The sequence below is a fragment of the Myripristis murdjan genome, chromosome 10, assembly GCF_902150065.1.
Source record: "Myripristis murdjan chromosome 10, fMyrMur1.1, whole genome shotgun sequence".
Lineage (NCBI taxonomy): Eukaryota > Metazoa > Chordata > Actinopteri > Holocentriformes > Holocentridae > Myripristis > Myripristis murdjan.
In genome coordinates, this window is record NC_043989.1 from 3,382,304 (window position 1) to 3,399,919 (window position 17,616).

The window sequence follows — 17,616 nt, forward strand, 5'->3', positions numbered from 1 at the left end:
GCTGCTTGTGACATTTTAAATTTCCCCTTGGGGATTAATAAAGTAATCTATCTATCTATCTATCTATCTATCTATCTATCTGTCTAATTATCAGGCTTCAGCGATCGATAAGTTGTTCTGTCTGATTCAGCCTTCACTAAAATCACTCACATGATGCGACTGTCATTCAATTTCATAATAACTCGTCGAACAATAAAAGCCTCAGTTCCTTTGGATAGCTTTAATCAAAACCAGAAACCTTCTGTTGCAGGTAATTTTCTTTTCTCTTTCTTCTTTTTTTAAGCAAAATATGAAACTGCACCACACCGCTTTGGATAAATAATGTCAGGCCAAATAATGACTTTTCCACCAGCTGCATCCAAAGCTTTCCGCTTGTTGCACTGTTTTACTGTTTTACACGACTTTTCTTTAATTTTTTGCTGAAGTGTTGGTTTATGTTTAAAAAAAAAAAAAAACTTGAATTCGGTGTCAGTTCAGTTTTTTGAGGCTCAGGTGTGACACAAGGTTTGAAGGCGGTGAGGAGTCTGAGCGACAGAGACAGTCAAGACAAAAAAAATCACTGACATAAGGACGATAACAGGGTCACAACTTACTCGCACAGCAGGATCCCGTTCTCCAGGCCTCCTCTGAAGTCCTTGTCACCGAAGCATCTGCCAGTCACCGCCTGCAGGTGGAGGGAGAGAGGGAGGTCGGGCTCGGTTTTGATGATTAAAGACACACAGGATGCAGTTCGGTTCGGTTTACTGGCCGGTTTGCAGGACCGGCTTGGAAAAAGACAGGGAGCTCGGCTCATTCAGACACAATCAGTCATCACAAGGTGCCAGCGTTGCTTTTGATTCCTCGCCGCTCAGCCTCGCATGAATAAATGCATAAAAATAAATAACAGCAGGATTCAAAAATACAAAAAGCAGCGTTACATGCAATCAGCCAAAGGTCTTAAATGCCGTTCTCTCCTCGGTGTCACCGTGAAGCCCCGGTTTACCTGAGGGAGAGGAGCCTCGGAGCAGAAACAGCACGTCACGCTACGACTCCACGGTCCGGACGCACAAAAATCCACTTGGACGACAACAAACAGGCACAAAAACCCCCGTCAGCGCTCGCTTCACGTCTTTCCTTCAGCAACAAGTCCAGGAAATGGCGTGGCGAGGTGCACAAAAAGCTGCCGGCCGTATGTCAAGTCAAGTCCCCCCCCCCCCTCCTCCCCCCTCCGGTTAGCAGCGCTGAACACTAACCAGCTTGATGTAAGCTGCCATCATCCCTCCAAACGGCTCCGGCGGCCTAATGTGTTGTGACAGGGGATTTATCCGGTAGTGGCTGCTCGCTCTCTGTGAGGAGGCGAGGCCGTGCGTTTGAATGTTATTTGCATGGCAAGACGAGAAGTGTGTGTGTGTGTGTGTGCGTGTGTGTTTGTGTGTGTGTGTTCTGGAGCAAACACTGCAACACATCAGAGAGGGCTCAGTTGTCGCTGTGATGCATGAAAGAGCGTGAAGACCTACGATAGTGAACGTGTCCGCATCTTTAAAAAATGATTTGGAGGTTCACTTTCAGCAGAGATTTAAAAAAAAAAAATTAAAAAATGCATTGGATCTGTCGGAGGAAACCTTCAGTTTGTGGTTTTTGGAGTCTTTTGACTGGAGCCAGAGCGATTAATCGGTTCGATATCTGTGCTCACGAGGCCGATAAACCAAAAAAAAAAAAAAAAAAAAAAAAAAAACCTGTCAGTGTGGTTTCTAAGTGCTCCCTTTATCTGCAGATAAATGATGATGTTAAGTGCACTTTTATTTATATTTCATTCATTAATTTGAAATGATTCTCACTTAAGAACATCACTGCTGAGAACGATCAGCTGGTTAACTGATAAGCTGACCAACGGAAAACTGATCAATTATGGTTTCAGCGATCGATAAATCGTTTCAGTCATTCAAAAATGTAAAAATGTAAAAATGCCAAACATTTTCTGATTCCAGCTTCACTAAAATCGCTAACATGCTACGACTGTCTTACCTTTCTCTGTTCAGTTTCAAGACTCATAAAAGCATCAGTTCCTTTGAACAGCCTCATTTAAACAGTTTAGAGAGTTTTAGCTTCAGATAACGAAACAAGAAGTGTGATGATCATGAACCAAAACTACTTTTGATTGGGTGATTTGGCGAAGGAGTTTTTTTTTTTTTTTTTTTTTTAAGGCATGAAGTAAAATTACATCACACTGCAAGCCTGTGGGCAGATATTTAGCTGATATAAATATATTTTTATTATTTAAAATCAGTGCACTGCAGACAGAGCGCAGATCCACTTCAGCAAACAGAGACAAAGCAGAAAATAACATTGGGGTGTAAATAAATGTTCATTTCAGTTCAGCAATTTTGTGTCTCATTTGTTATCGCTATTAAATTGATGTACTTCATCAGATGCAAAAAGATGCACGAGTCGACCACGACTTCTGACCTTCCACCTCTTCCACCAGTATACATTTATGAACACTTTACTATACGTTTATTGTTATGTTACTTTATGATGTTAAATTTATTTTAGATCATGATTTGCTCTGTATTTTACTGTGGTATACTCTGTGAAGCACTTTAGTTTAAATGTGATACTCAAATAAAGCTGACTTCACTTGACTTGACTTTTTATAACATGACAAGTCAGTGGACGCCCACAGATGTAAACATCTTCAAAGAAGCTAAAAAAAAAAAAAAAAAAAGGAAAAAAAGTGCAAAACCAGGCACTAACAAGCCGGCTTTACCGCCACCGCCGGTGCAAATAACAGCGTCACACTCAGAAATCACTCCTCACACAAGACGTTTACAAGCGAGCCCATTTAAAAGCAATTCATTCTCACAAACTCCAGCGGAGCCGTGGCCGTTTAAAGGAGCGGAGCAGACCCCTCCGGACGGCCGGCCGGGAAGCCAAAACAATTACAAGATTAAATTTCCTGACTGATTCTGTTACATTTATTTGTACAGCTGCGGGAAAAAAAAAAAGGGAAAGTGTGTGTGTGGAGAGAGCGTCTGGCTCCGCCGTGTGTTTCTGTCAGCTTCTTGGCTCGTCGGGGGGGGAGCTGGAGCTCTTACAAAAGAAATGGACTGCTGTATGTCAGTGAGTAGGCCGGCGGCAGGTTTGCTGCTGGGGAATCAGAGAGAGAGAGAGAGAGAGAGAGAGAGAGAGAGAGAGAGAGAGAGAGAGAGAGAGAGAGAGAGGCACAGATTTGGCCCGTATGCCGGCGTTTGGCCATTCACAACTACCATTGAGCGTCGCGGCGTCGCTGTGAAGCGGCTTTGTTGCCTCGTGTCGACGGCACAAAGCTGCAGAGAGACGACATTCTGCCGAGCGTGAAGGCCGACGCTCCGTCTGACGACAAAAACACACCCAACACCACACAGCCAGCAGCCGACCAGCGACCACGGCTTGTGCGGCAGACTGGACGTGGAGAGACGGCGGACGTGGAACTCAAAATGTAAATAAAAATATTATGACTTCTTTTTCATTCGCTGCAAAAAGATCAAATCTCCAGGCCAGATGTTGGACACCCATTCCCACCTCTGTACATCCAGTGGCCCTGTTTCCATCGGTAGCATTTCCCGTTAGCTTAGCATAAAGACTTGTAGTCTATGGGAGTCGTTAGCCTGTCTCTGTCAAAGTGGAAAAATAAACCTCACAGCAGCTCTGAAGCTGTCTGATTGACATGGTGGAACATGTGCACACGTTTATCCTTCCATCTGTCGCTCTGATCTGTGCACCACTGAAGATACAGGAGGATTCACCACAAATTAATTATTATTATTACTATTTTTAATTTTTTATTCCAAGACATGTATTTCCAATGCATGTGAGAGAGATGCTTACCACAGAAGCAAAACAAATGACGAAAAATGACTACAGGTTATAACAGTGCACTGTGTGAATGAGACTTCAGAGCTGCTGTAAGGCTTATTTTTTCACTTTTGTCAGAGCCAGGCTAACGACTCCCATAGACTTCAAGTCTTTATGCTAAGCTAACACAAAACGCTACCCATAGGAACCAAACTGCCGGAGGTACAGAGGTGGGAATGTGTGTCCAACATCTTGTTTCAGTTTGGAAACGTTGGAAAAGGGGGATTTTTCCTTTAACAAGACATTAATTCTCATCTCCAGAATTAAAATCTTGTTTTTCTTCAAAGTGAAAAAAAAAAAAACTGTCAGTAGGATTAGATATTCCCACTTCCTTCCAAAGCTAGTCAACTTGTTTCCAGAATGTCTTCAACATCGAGTGTCATTTTATTGATCCTTAGTGGACTGATCTGCCTTATTCCAACATATTTATAGCCTACTTATTCCCAAAACCCCTGCTGATCTGAAGAGTTCAGATGAGCTTAGACGACTTGTTAGATCATGAATGAACTCTTGTTGCAGCGTTCATCACCTTGGAGACGAGCCGACTGGCCAGCAGTGATAAGTTGGTGTAGTAACTTTGAACTCAGAAGGTCAGGTGGGCTAACCAGATAACCAAGACGACTAAGACCCGTCTGACCTTGACCTAAAACCTCAGCGACCTCCAGGCCCTGAACTGTAAACAGGTTAACCGGCATTTCAGTCCCGCGCTCTCAACCCTGAAACAGTCCCGGGTCATTATCGGCTCGGAGTCGTAAACAGGTCACGCGCTAATTTGTGACCCGTGTAAGACACATCGTTATGTTATCAGAGCATCTGCATGTTCAAGTAAAGGCAAAGGTAAGGTAAAGGTAAATATCTTGTGCCGTGTGTGCTGTTCTGTCACCAGACCGGAGCAGAGGCGGACATTAGTTAACAGCCTTTGCAGCCTTTCATTCTCTCTGAAATGACATTTCCAGATCAAGCCTAACCCGAGAACATTCTGCGGTCTTGTATCGCACGTCAGGGAATAAAAGTCCCAGGTCTTCGCCGTGATTTAGTAACAAAGGCAGGCCTTGTGCTGTGCGTTAGTGGACAATAGTTCCGTACATTAGTGTATAGCGTTCCCAGGTATTCTGCATTAGACACTGACATTTCTTGGTCCTGTCTCTGTAAAGCTTCACTGGCCTAGATACTTTTATATCTGCTCCTTAAAAAAAAAAAAAGAAAGAAAAAAAGAAAAGTAAAGCTGCAGCCGAGCAGGTGACCTTGATTTAGGAGCTCCTCGATAAATGTGTCTGCTGAATGATGAGCGCCGTGTGCCTCGCCGTCTAAAATTAGATAACCTCTTCCTTCTTATCCGGAGTGCCGTGCCATCAGCGCACAGGTCGGGGCGGCGGCGTCTTGCTCAGGGACGGCTGGACGGACGCCGCAGGCCGCGGGGCTCTAACCTGTGACCTTTCCGAAGGCAGCACGAGGTCGGCCTGCCTCTGAGGGACGGCCGGGGTCAAAGCCCTCTCAAATCCTTTTTTTACACTCAACACTGACTGACACTTGCTGTCATAACTACGTCAAGTTTGCACAGACTGGGTTTGTGCAAAATTCAACTAAATTCATAGTTGACACAAATCAAATGTTCACCTATTTGTATATTATTTTTATTATATATTTATCTATTTTGCACGTTTGTACATTTGCACTACCCCTGCAACACCTAAGCATTTTGCTGCAAATTGTACTGTGTATGATTGTGTATGTGACTGAATTGGATGTAATACTACTATTACTACAACTACTACTACAACTTCTGCTACTACTACTACTGCTACTAATAGTACTGCTAGTACTTCTACTCCTAGTACTACTAACTACGTCAATGAAAACACGATGCCGACGTGTTTGAGGTGACAAACTGTTGCTAAGATACGACATCTGACAGCTGCCATGATTGATCCATTACAACACCTGGTTTCAAAATGCTTTTTTTCTGCTTGAGATTTTAAAAAATTAAAAAACAGAAAGCAAACAAAAAAGCAAACACCAAAAAAACATCAAAATGGACCACTGAAAAGTCATAATTACACTTAGAGTCGATCAAACAACTAATAGGTAAATGGGTTGACACAAGTAAATATTAAGTGACTTCAGTAAAATTGAACTAAAATTGAAGTTCTAATAATATAATGACATATTTACACACAGACTCTGCAGGTCTGTTGCTTTTCAGCTTCACCTGAGCGGGCAGCGTTTGGCACAAACACCCGACAGCGACCTGACGTGACGCCCCTGCAGTCTGGGCCTGAGCCTCCTGACCGGGAGAACGGAGCATCTGGAGCTGACAGCGCCGCACCGGCTCAACCGGGATTCATCTCATCAGAGTCAGGAAGTTATTTTTACCACGCCTCTGAAATGCACTGCAGAATACAGCAAGTGCAGCACAGGGACAAAAATAAAGGGCCTGGCAAAACTTTATTATTCCCTCTTGTGGGTATCAGTCCATACGGAAGAAAATTAATTTTATGAAACAGTAAGTAGACTATAGGAGGTGGAAGAAATATTCAGTATTCCTTCCCTCTGAATGTAGATCAGTGGCTGAATATCAGCTGACATGCAGTTACACCAGTACATCCCTACAGCCCTGAGAGTGAAACACTGACAGAGGCATAAACACACAGAATAATCAACTTTCATCACCACCAGATGACTTTTTTATTCCCTTTTCAGACTGTTACAGCGTCTGATTAATTATTTGAAAAATCCTACAAACCGGTAATATTCATATTTCACCTGAAAAAAGACAAGATTAAATGTATAATAATAAATGTGAGCAATAAATATCACGTGTTATGTCCGTTAATATATCATCCTTAGTATTAGATGTTATGTATTAAATACATCCATAATCCTTTGGGGGTTTATTCCCATTGATGTGAATGAAGTATTTTGGATGGGAAAGTTTTTCTCATTATCCGGCTGCTCAGTTTGGCAGAGACTGGAGCTGCTAAGGACTTTAATTCACGAACATCTGTGGATCCCATAAAAGCCGTCCAGAGATGAGGAGTGTATGAAACTCCTGTTTGGCCAGAGACAGCACTTAAAAAAAAATAAAAAAGTCATTGCTAGGACAACACACATTTGCACCCCTTTTTAACATCACGTGTGAATAACAGTATTATTGTGAACCAATAGCTGTTCCTCCTGAAGTAACACAAACACGCCTCGTCCCACGCTGCACACCGTTAGCAGTGAGGCTGGCAGGACGAGACCCGGGCCTTTTGGCTCAGCGCGCTCAGGATGAGCTCACCAGGAGGCCTGCTGATTGGCTGGTGAGGGTTTCGGGCTCCTGGCGGCTCGGTGAAGTCGTCTCCTGACTAATAAAGCCCCTCTGAGAGGAAGCCAAAGCTATAAAAAGTGAGTTTGCTCATTTCTGCAACACGCAAGGGAGGGTTGTTTATTGCAGGTCGGGGGCACGGTGCGCACCATGAATCTAATTTCAGTGTGATGTGGGCGACCAGGGCCCACATGTGGAGAGAGACATTAATTATGAAACCACATTGGCTGAACTAGCGAAGGATGTAATAGACTAACCACAGAAGACCACCCAGACGACAGCACACATAACAATTTAACCTGGACAACGAGAACCAAACCAACTGTGCAGCGCTGAAACGACGAGTCGGTTTATCAATTAGCTGAATATCAACTGATTGTAATTTTGATGACGGCAAAATTTTCACTGTTTTAGTCATTTATCAAGTCAAAATGCCAATCATTATCTGACTCCAGCTTCACTAAGATCATTAAGATGCTAAGATTGACTTCATTCTCTCTGTTCGTAGTATGAAAAAGAAAATACATACGTTTTGTTGGCTGCTGGTCAGAGTAAAGAAGCAATTTGAAGGCATCACTTTGATCACTTCTCATCACTGTCATATCAGAAAGTGTAACAATAATAATAATAATAATGATAAAATGCAATGCAAAATTAAAGTAAAATCAAGATATGGTTGCAAGAGGAAAACAAAAAACACGGTCAACACTGTCTACACTAAAGGATTAATCAATAATTGAAAAATGATAGCCTCATTAATCAACAATGAAAGCAATCATTAGTTGCAGCACTGCCGCCGGGTAATCAAATTAAATTTAGAAACGTAGGTGCAGCAGGGAGTTGTGCTGTAAATCAAGCCTGTCAAACAGAACGGAAATACCTCAACGGAAAAAAATCCTCCTAAAGATGCTGGAAGCTTGTGGATGAGCAGCCTCGGGTTTCAGGCCGCGGCGGGGTCATACCAGGGGACTCAATTAGACACAGGAATGTGTCGCCTTTGTTGTTTTCCGTGGAATGTCGCCCACATTGTTTCTCAAACAATCAAACGATGCCTGTTGGGGTTTTTTTTTTTCCGTGTTAACTTCCTTCCCTGTGGACTGCCTTCATGTCCACACGGCCGAGTCATTCTCATGGATTCGCGTCCAAAACGACCGTCTCTATCATTTTCTGATCCGTGGAGAGAGGAAGCGTCCGCTGGCTTAGAAAAACATGAATGGGATTTTGGATAAGCAGAAGTCAACTTAGCTGTTGCCAAATCTCGTTCCCCCTGAGGAAGCAAACAGTGTGTGACTCCACTTTTTCACTTTGATGAGTTAGAAGATAACAAAAAAAAAAAAAAAAAAAAAACATGTTCTAGCTTTAAAGCTCTCAAGGGAAAAGAGCCTCCTCAAAACATGAACTCACGCCTGGCTTCCGAGCACGATTCAAAGGCAATCTACTGAGCCAGCACTGCCAAGGCCAGTTTCATTTTTGGAAAGATCCATACCTGCACATGCAGTTACCTCTGCGCCTCATTCAGGAGCTCTCCTTCATCGTCTGGACGCCACGTCCCCCTTCTCTCTGTCTGAGCTGGCTCGGTGCGACCCCTCCGCCCTGAGGCCCGTCCAACGAAAACACATCTATCGCATCGCTGTGCTGATCTCCAGGGCCCCGCTGCGGACGGCTACCTGTCCCAAATTAACGACCGGTAATTCGAGGTTTGGCGGCGGGCGGGTTTCCGTGACTTGGGGGAGTAAAACACTGCTTAGCGCGAGGCCCGGGGGGCAAGGCGTGATCAGCCTGTTACGGATCTGACAGATGTTAGCGGAGCGGCTCGTCGACACGGAGACGTGCGGCCGTTTATATCCCATAATAAGTGCGTTGCATAATCCTGCCAGAATCCAGCGCCATACATCCAAGTACAGCAGCAAACGTGCGTGTGCATCAGCCTGTAATCGCACTAATTTATCTCGCCGAGAGGACTTCATCTCTAAATGCTGCTGCTTCCGAATGAGCCAAGACAGTGCCTCATCTGGCATTTAACAACACAATCATTTCGGTTTGAGGAGAGTTTCTGCAGGAGGCATGACACTAGACAACACTGCTGATGCACTTTTTTTTTTTTTCTTCATTTGAGTAAGTGCGTCGTTCCCAACTTTAGCAGGGCCTTGTGACTTCTCCGTGCGAGGAACAGAATAATAAAGTGAGTCATTGCGTCCAATTCTGCAGAAGCTAAATCAACTGTTTCGTGACAAGGCAAAACACAGCTCGGGCACGCAAACAATGGCCCGGCTGTCAGGTTTTTATCATCATGAAAGAGATAAAAATCTTGCCTCTGGCTTTATGAGCAAGACAAGGACTTGATAAAAAAAAAAAAAAAAGTCCAAAGCCAAACAACGGTATTGAAATCAGTAACATCTGACTCTATGCATGAGGGGGCCTCTTGCTGGGGGTCCATCGACCCACAGAGCTTCCACAAGTTCAGCCAAAGGTCAGGAGCGCTATCTGCCGACGATCAATCATCCGGACCTTTTCACAAGCCGCAACCACCAGCGCCACAGGGATCTCAAAGGAAGCTGATGGCTTTGAAGGCCTGGCTCCTCTATTGTGACTCGGGGCTGTTTGCTCAGTGCTCGGTGTGTTGGCACATTGGCGGATAGAGGGGAGAGAAATTGAGCGGGGGGGGCGGGGGCAGTCCCAGTCCCGTATGCCATGCACGGTAAGACCGCTGTTGGCCGGGCTGACGAAACTTTAAGCAAACCTGCTCTTACCCCGCTCAGCCCCACAGATCTCTGGGAGGGAGGCTTATCTGTGGCCTACTTTCTCTTTTTAGCATTTGCACAGTGTCCCATTCGAGGCCAGTGTACCATCATAACCCATTATAGGCCTTTTATCGCACTACTTTAGCCTCGGTGTACAAACAGAGGCACTGAGCGCCCCTGGGGATGTCACAACACCGAGAGTTTTGGCAGCTGATAGCATCCCCAAATCTCAATTCTCAGATTTGATATCACAGCAAAAAAAGAAATCCCATTAATCATGCAATCTTTACAAAAAAGTAAGAACAGGTACAGCTCTTTTTAAATGTTTGTCTATGTTATGTCCTCGATTTTTAGCCTTTATGTTTATTGAATGGGCTCTATGTGTCGTGTTGCACTGCAAGTGATAGAGGAGAAACAACATTTCATGCTCCTGATGTATGTAGGTACACGGGGAAAATGACAATAAAAGTGATTCTGATTCTGAGCACTGGTCTATAGGCCTCATCAGAACATCAGAACGATGACTTTGTTTGCAGATTGGTTCATGAGGATCAACACTGCTGTCGTTATCAAGCTCCTCAAAGACAAAGTGTCTCCAGATGACGCTGCTCCTCCTTTCCTTGTTGACGAGTCTTAACGAAGGCTGTGGTGCCAGAGAGCGTTCTCATTTACGTCTCATTTTCCAAAACTGTGGCGCTGACTTGTTGCCTCGGTGTCGGTTCCTGTGACATTTGATTAAAAACACAGGAACTGTAACAGCATCAGCAGGTTCAGCTTACAGCCCTCTGGCTCTGCCTTCAGCGGCCTGTAAAAATCACACCGTCAGAGAGTGCAGACCTCTGCCACGGTCGCAGGTTATGGACACGCCCTTTCAGCCAATCAGCATGGAGAGGTGGTCAGTGCCACGCTGATCCATGACCAACCTCCCCAGCTGATTTCATGATGTTGCATGAATGAAACAATGGCCGTCAGTTTCATCTCCTTGGAAGACATGACGAAAGCCAGGTCCATCTTTCGGACCACTGCAGGTTTCCCAGGAAAGTTTTTTTTTTTTTTTTTTTTTTTTTCATCCATACTGTCTGTCTGGTCCTTCTCCTTTCTGTAGTGTCATGAGGAGCAAAGCCTTGTTGACGTGTTTCCTCCTTCCTGTGCTTCTGCTCAGCCGACCACGCTGACCGTCCAAAATAACCCCAAGGACAGAAACATATCCGTCAATAATTAACTCCACGAGTCGGCAGCCTGGAGGGGATCATGTATTTAAACGTGTGCATCTGTGTGTGTGTGTGTGTGTGTATCTGCAGCTAATTTTGCATACAACTGGGCCTATCAGCCTAATATTTTTTGTGCACAGTTATGAATGTATGATCTCGTGGTTGTGGTGACTCAAAACCTTTGAAAAAACTGTTTTATAATACTATAGGCATTTTGTGAAAAAAAGGGGGTGAACCTAGGAAAACTTGCAACAGAAACTCTATTTCTTTTTTAGTCTCATAAATATATTGGTTATAACATAATTAAAAATCCTAAGAAATCCCAGTGGTGGAAAGTATTGAGAAATGCTGAAATAGGTGATGTCCCAATTTCCCATTGACGCCCATGTTAAAAAAAAAAAAAAAAAAAAAAAATGATTTATGCATGTTTTCTTGTCTTAAGTCCACAAAAAAGGTTCAGTATTGTCCACAATAAATCAGAAACTGTGTTGGATGCAGTACAGTGCTTGTGCAAAAGGAAATTATTAACTCTAAGAGTGCCAAGTCTGTATATTATGAATTTTATGTATTTTTTTGTACTCTGTACATGTAACTTCTTTGATGTAAAGCACTTTTTGCTGCATTTCTGTGTGAAAGTGCAGTATGCCAGTATGTGCTAACTCCTCACTCCTGTTAACTGGGTGGTTAGGAGGAGTGAGGAGTCTTTCCGTTCCTTTCCAACAGGGATAACTAGCCACGCCACAGATTCAAATGTGGTTACAATCGTGTTTTCTTGCCAGAGATTCAAGAATTAACATATGTGCCGTAGCACGTTAGCTGGCGGATTCTTTTGTTGCCATTTTTGCTTTCAAATTGACATTTTACATCGCTGGTGTTTTGGAGTTGTTGTGTCCAGATTTGCACGCCAAGGTAAGACAGTTGTGGCTTGGATTCACACAAATAAACATTACATGACTGTGGTAATCTGAAAACATTCAGTAATGTCAACCAGCTGCTGAAATGACTATATCGGTGAATTTATCACTTATGATACTCTTGAGTATTGTCTCCGCTTCATTCCACTACTCTCACACACACACACACACACACACACACACACACACACACACACACACTGGACACACAGCTTGCCCTACAGTTCCTGTTCACCACCCACACGCCCCCCAGACACGCCTGGCAGAGATCTGCACTCCTCTAGTTCTGTCTGTTTTCTGATGGATCAATTTGGCGGCGTCCTGAGCCCCCCCCACCCCCACCCTCCACCCCCCCTCCCCCTCCCAGCGAGGCATCTGCTGCCAACGTGGGCCTGGAAAACAGAATAGCCTGTGTCTCCTCTACCTCTGCCTAATTTTAGCACGCATCACGGGGCTTCACGGACTTGGCAGAGGCTGTATCAGATTTGGATTGAGATGGGACCGCGGCGGATCACCACCACTAAATCGCCACAATCAGTTGCAGATCCAGCCAATCAGCACGCGGGGCCGGATTTGGAGACGGAGCGTCCAGCAGATGCAGAGAGACTTCTGTATGGAGGGACAGGGAGACGACTTGACTGACACAGAGATGCATGGATCTACATGGATCCCCCCAGACGCATCACACACACACACACACACACACGGTGCACACACACGTCACCACAGTCCTCCTGCTCACCGTCCAGCCTGCCTGTCGTTCTGGCGGGAGCTGGGAAACAACGCTGCGGAGGATTTGAATTAACGGAGCGGAGCTGGAACCGGAGACGACGAACAAAAGGCTGTTATGGAGCGGGGATCATCGCAGGTAATGACAGTTAATGGGGCGTAATTGCCACAGTATTACACAGTGGAATCATCATCAGCGGACCGCGGCAGCCCAATCCCCGAGCCGAACCTCAGCGCCTCTGAGGGGGGAAGACTCTCAGCCCGGTTTGATGACAGCGGCCTGTTTAGACTCTGAACAGGCCTGTTATGATAAATGATTTTGTTTCATAGGCTAAAACTTACTCCTAATGGCTCCCATCTTTACGGACCACCCCGAAGTCCTTCGAGAAGAAAAGACGTAGAAAGACATAAGAGCGATTCAAAAACTGCAAAAAATCTCCACTTCAACAAGTCATTCAGTTTTATTTTCATCGATAAAACCTTGTGTTTCTTCAAACAGGGTGAAAAAATCTGCCAGTGGGATGAGATGAGATAATCCCACTTGTTTCCAATGCTAATCAACTTGTTTCCAGAATTTTTTCTTGAGTGTCATTTCCTTGATCCCAGTGGCTGATCTGCCTCAGTTCAACATATTTATACACGCGTTCCGAGAGAGATTCCTGAAATAGGTGAAACCGCTCTGGAAACACGTGGGATTCTCTCCTCCCACCGGCAAGCTATTTTTCACATGAGAAAAAACAAGATTTTAAGAATGAGTATGAGACCGCATTACTGGTGGAGATGGTGTGCACGATCCCCCGGTAGGAAAACATGAAACGTGAAAAGAGTTATGTGTGGGATCGAGTGTTACGCAAGAACTTTGTACCGGATTACCGCAAGTTTACTATTCACATGTGCCAGCCACTCGCTGCCTGAAACAACAAAGGATTATGTTGATTTGTAGTCATGGAAAGCACAATAAAAAACAAAGGGGAGCCATAAATAAGAGCCGGGGAAAAGCGGTGTAAAGGAAAACAATTTTACTAGTCCGTGGTACGCACAATATTATGTTTACAGTGACGATATTTCTTAAACGCAGACTACATGCCAGATTATACCGCATCACAGTGGATGATGCATTACAGATTGTGAGGAGGGAAAACCAGGACTCTTATCTGTTCCTGTGTTGAGATCTTCATGCACTTCTCTCTCACTCACACACACTCACACACACACTTTCTGCGGCTGCTCTCTCTCTCTCTCTCATATTAGTCAGAGAAACACAACAGTTCCCAGGCACACAGTGGATCCTGTGAGAGTCATCTGCGTGGGAATCCTTACGTAAGCCCCGATTACTCATCCATAGCTCCTACTCAGCAAGATGCACCGGCTTCAACTGTACAGTCTGTATTACATCAAACATCTGAAGACGGCCGCCGTCAGCTGACACCGCAGGAGGGACACCTGTGATCGTCTGGTTTTTGGGACACTCACGTCACCTGGAGACGGTCCTGCATGTGGACTCCGCAACCGGAGACACCCAAACTTTCCCAGAATCCTCCAAGATTAGCACAAACAGACGAAGCCGAATAAGGTGTTTTTATGGGTGATTAAAGTGGTGCTGAAGCCCAGTGGAGAAGGAAGGAAGTACTGCAAGAGGTGTTTGGTGGCAGATGATGTCACCACCATCCAACTTTTCACCATCAGCGGTCAGGCTTGACAGAACTTGGGATTTGGGGTTACTCTTTAAATATGATAACAATTTAACACAGAGATGTCAGAGATACGGCCCACGAGCACGTCTCATGCGGCCCCCGAGATGATAGGCAAAGGGTAAAAAAACAAACATATTACTAAAGGATTTTTATTTTGAAAAAAAAAAAAAAAAAATGCATCCAATTATTAACAACTATGTGTAATGAGCAAAATAAGGGGTTCCGATGATAAACTGATAAATTAACAATTAATGAGAAGTTAGGATAGATTGAGTGGAATTGGCTGGAAGTGGAGGAAAACCCAGCAGGCTAGCTGCACACTAAGACCCCTTATCCCCTGTGTCCTTAAATTCACCCTTATGTAGATAGATAGATAGATATATAGGTATACTTTATTGATCCCAAACTGGGAAATTCCCCAAATTACCAAAAATGTATGCTGTGGAATCAGAGAGCTTCCCTCAGAACGTGACGGGGTACAGAATTATTTTTAAATTTACGAAGGAGAAATGCGTGAGAGTCCAGATGGAAAATCAGAATCAGAATAAAAAAGAGTTTATCGATTCCTGAGGGGAAAAGGGGAAAAAAAAACATATAAGGAAAAGTGAAATTATAAGAAAAATTATTAATATATAAAAGAAATGTAAAATATGCATGAGAAATTTGTAAAAAAAAAAAAAAAAAAAAAAAAAGGATGTGTATTCTGTATAAATATGTGCATTAATCCTACAAAAATATTACAATAAATGATGAACAATAAATACAGAAATAAGAAATTGAGCTCATGTAAAAATATTGTTGTGAATTATCTCACTAGCTGGTCAGCTAGCTGTAGCATTAGCCTGTTGGGACATTTTAAATTTCTTCAGCTGACACCAGTGGATTTACAGAACACACCCTGAGCCACTCATCTACCCACCAAACCAGCCCTACCAGCTAGCTCAGCTGACTGGGCGACAGGTGAACACAGATCTGTTGGCAGGTTTGCTGGCTGGTCTGATAAACTTGCAGCATCATGATGGAGATTGTTATGAATGAAAGATAAAAGCGGTTTTATCTTTAGCTCAGCCCACTGAGGTGTAACTCATGTTTGCATGACTGCGTTGCAAGCGATTGATTATGACTGCTCTATTAATGTGGTCTATCCACACTGAGCCAATGCTTTTTATGACTGGCAAAAAAAAAAAAAAAAAAATCTAGGAATTAAAAATATATATACACATACATGTAGAGGAAAAAAAAACAAACAGTGAGTGGCTGAATCATCGCACTGAATCAGCCGGATCTGATTGGACTGCAGACGCTCCGAGTCAGATATACAGCCCTTGACAAATCTGCAGCAAATGCACCATCAAACACGCATTAGGAGCCCTCTGAGCGCAGTAAGTCACATGCTGAAGGGGAGCGGTGGAGGAACGGCTCTCGGTGGGCCGCGGCTCCGTCAGCTGATCGGCCTGCAGGGACACATTTTCCAGCGCGGGACTGTTTTTGCATGTCACACCTCGCTCCCCGGGGATCGGAGAGCAAGGCCCGGCTGTCAGCCCGCCGCTCGTGCACACGAGTCTGCAGAGCGCCGGCTGGCTTCGTGCATATGTGACTTCCATCATGAGAAGCAGCCACGCATGTACGGCCTCACTGCAGACGACGCTTTACTGAATGGATTAACAGAGTGTTTACTGTGAGGGACAGACTGCATTAAAACATGTGTTTGAGTGTGTTAAACATTATTTGATTTAACCCCTTACCAATCCGCCCCTTACTTCAGACCCATTTTAGCAGGGGAGGCAGGGAATATTGGGGGGAAAGTAAAAAGTTAACAACAGATGATATATAGATGTTGTTTATTGATCCCCGAGGGGAAATCAGGCAGCTGGGAACCTGAGGGTTAATTTGAGATGCAGCTCAGCGCTGTGTGCCAAATTACTATAGTCATAAATCTTTAACAAACACTGTGTTTTGGTTAGGCGCCAATTCACAATTTTTTTTTATTCATTTGGTGTATAAGGGTTAAAACATGATGGCCGTTCCCATGTTCAAATATGTGTCATAAGTTGTTGCCGCAATTTTTTAACCATTTCTGACCACTTGAGAATTGCATTTTTGCATTTTTTTCCTAGTTTGTGGTTGTAAAGTTTAACGAGGCTGTGATTATCCTTGAGGTAACAGTAGGTCATTTTATACAGAGACATTAATGTGCCGTTTACACGACAACAATTTTCACAAAAACGGTAAACTTTTGTGGCGGTTTGGCCTTGCATTTACACGAAAACGGCGTTTTAGGTGCTTGAAAGCGCAAACTTTTGAAACCGGGTTCCAGAGTGGAATTTTTTGATAACGCCGCTCTCCCCGCCGCCGTGGAAACTGGCAAAACGCAATTCTGGTGAAAACGATGACGACATGGCCCCACTTCTCGCGTGACTATGACGTTTTCAGCCGTGCGCCAACAGGAAAACAACAACAATGGTGGACTATCGAGCTGTTTGTGCACAGGTGCTACTCTGTGGTGTTACATTGCAAAGTTCACTGCCACCTACTGGCCTGGCATGCACACTACAGCGTTTTCAGTTGTTTTTGTGGATCCGTGTGTGCGAGGATCGATCTCACAGCGTTATCGTATAAACATGGAACTTTTTAAAAACGCAAAGGAATGAGTTTTCCGTTTTCATCAGAACTGTTGTTGTGCAAACGGGGCCTAAGTTCCAAAAAATGGTCTCACATCAATGAACGGGGGCTAAAGTCATCACACTTGAATAAAATTGAGATTTCCCGTCAAACCCAATTCATGCAGCTCCAAGACTGTTTAGGCGCCAGGCTGCAGAAATACATCATTTTAGAAGAGGCGAAAATAACACAGGCCGAGCCTGTTGGCCATAAGGGGTTAACTCTTTTTTTTTTTTTTGGCTGTGGTTATAGCACCGCGAGAATAAAAGTAGAAAGCAAATATGACAATTAAAATAGAACTTAAATAAGAAGCTTTGACTTTTTCATCAGGCTTGTGCAGCTTAACATGCTACCTAACCAAATCCACAGCCTCAAGGACTTAAGTCCAGGCTGACATCAGATGAATAACAAACTACCATCCAGCAGCACGACTAAATCCTCCACAGACTCTCTGAGTTACCGAGCGATTCTGACAGGTAATAATGC

The 17,616-nt window shown here is 44.1% G+C and overlaps 1 protein-coding gene across 3 annotated transcripts in view; it reads right to left on the minus strand.

The window, feature by feature from the left end:
* The window catches only part of LOC115366655 (LIM and calponin homology domains-containing protein 1-like), a 146,741-nt gene that overhangs the window by 83,872 nt on the left and 45,253 nt on the right, over nt 1-17,616 (minus strand). For all 3 annotated transcript variants that reach the window (XM_030062209.1, XM_030062211.1, XM_030062210.1), the window contains exon 2: nt 594-664. In XM_030062209.1, the coding sequence (XP_029918069.1) occupies nt 594-664 (71 nt within the window). The remainder of the gene's footprint in view (nt 1-593; nt 665-17,616) is intronic.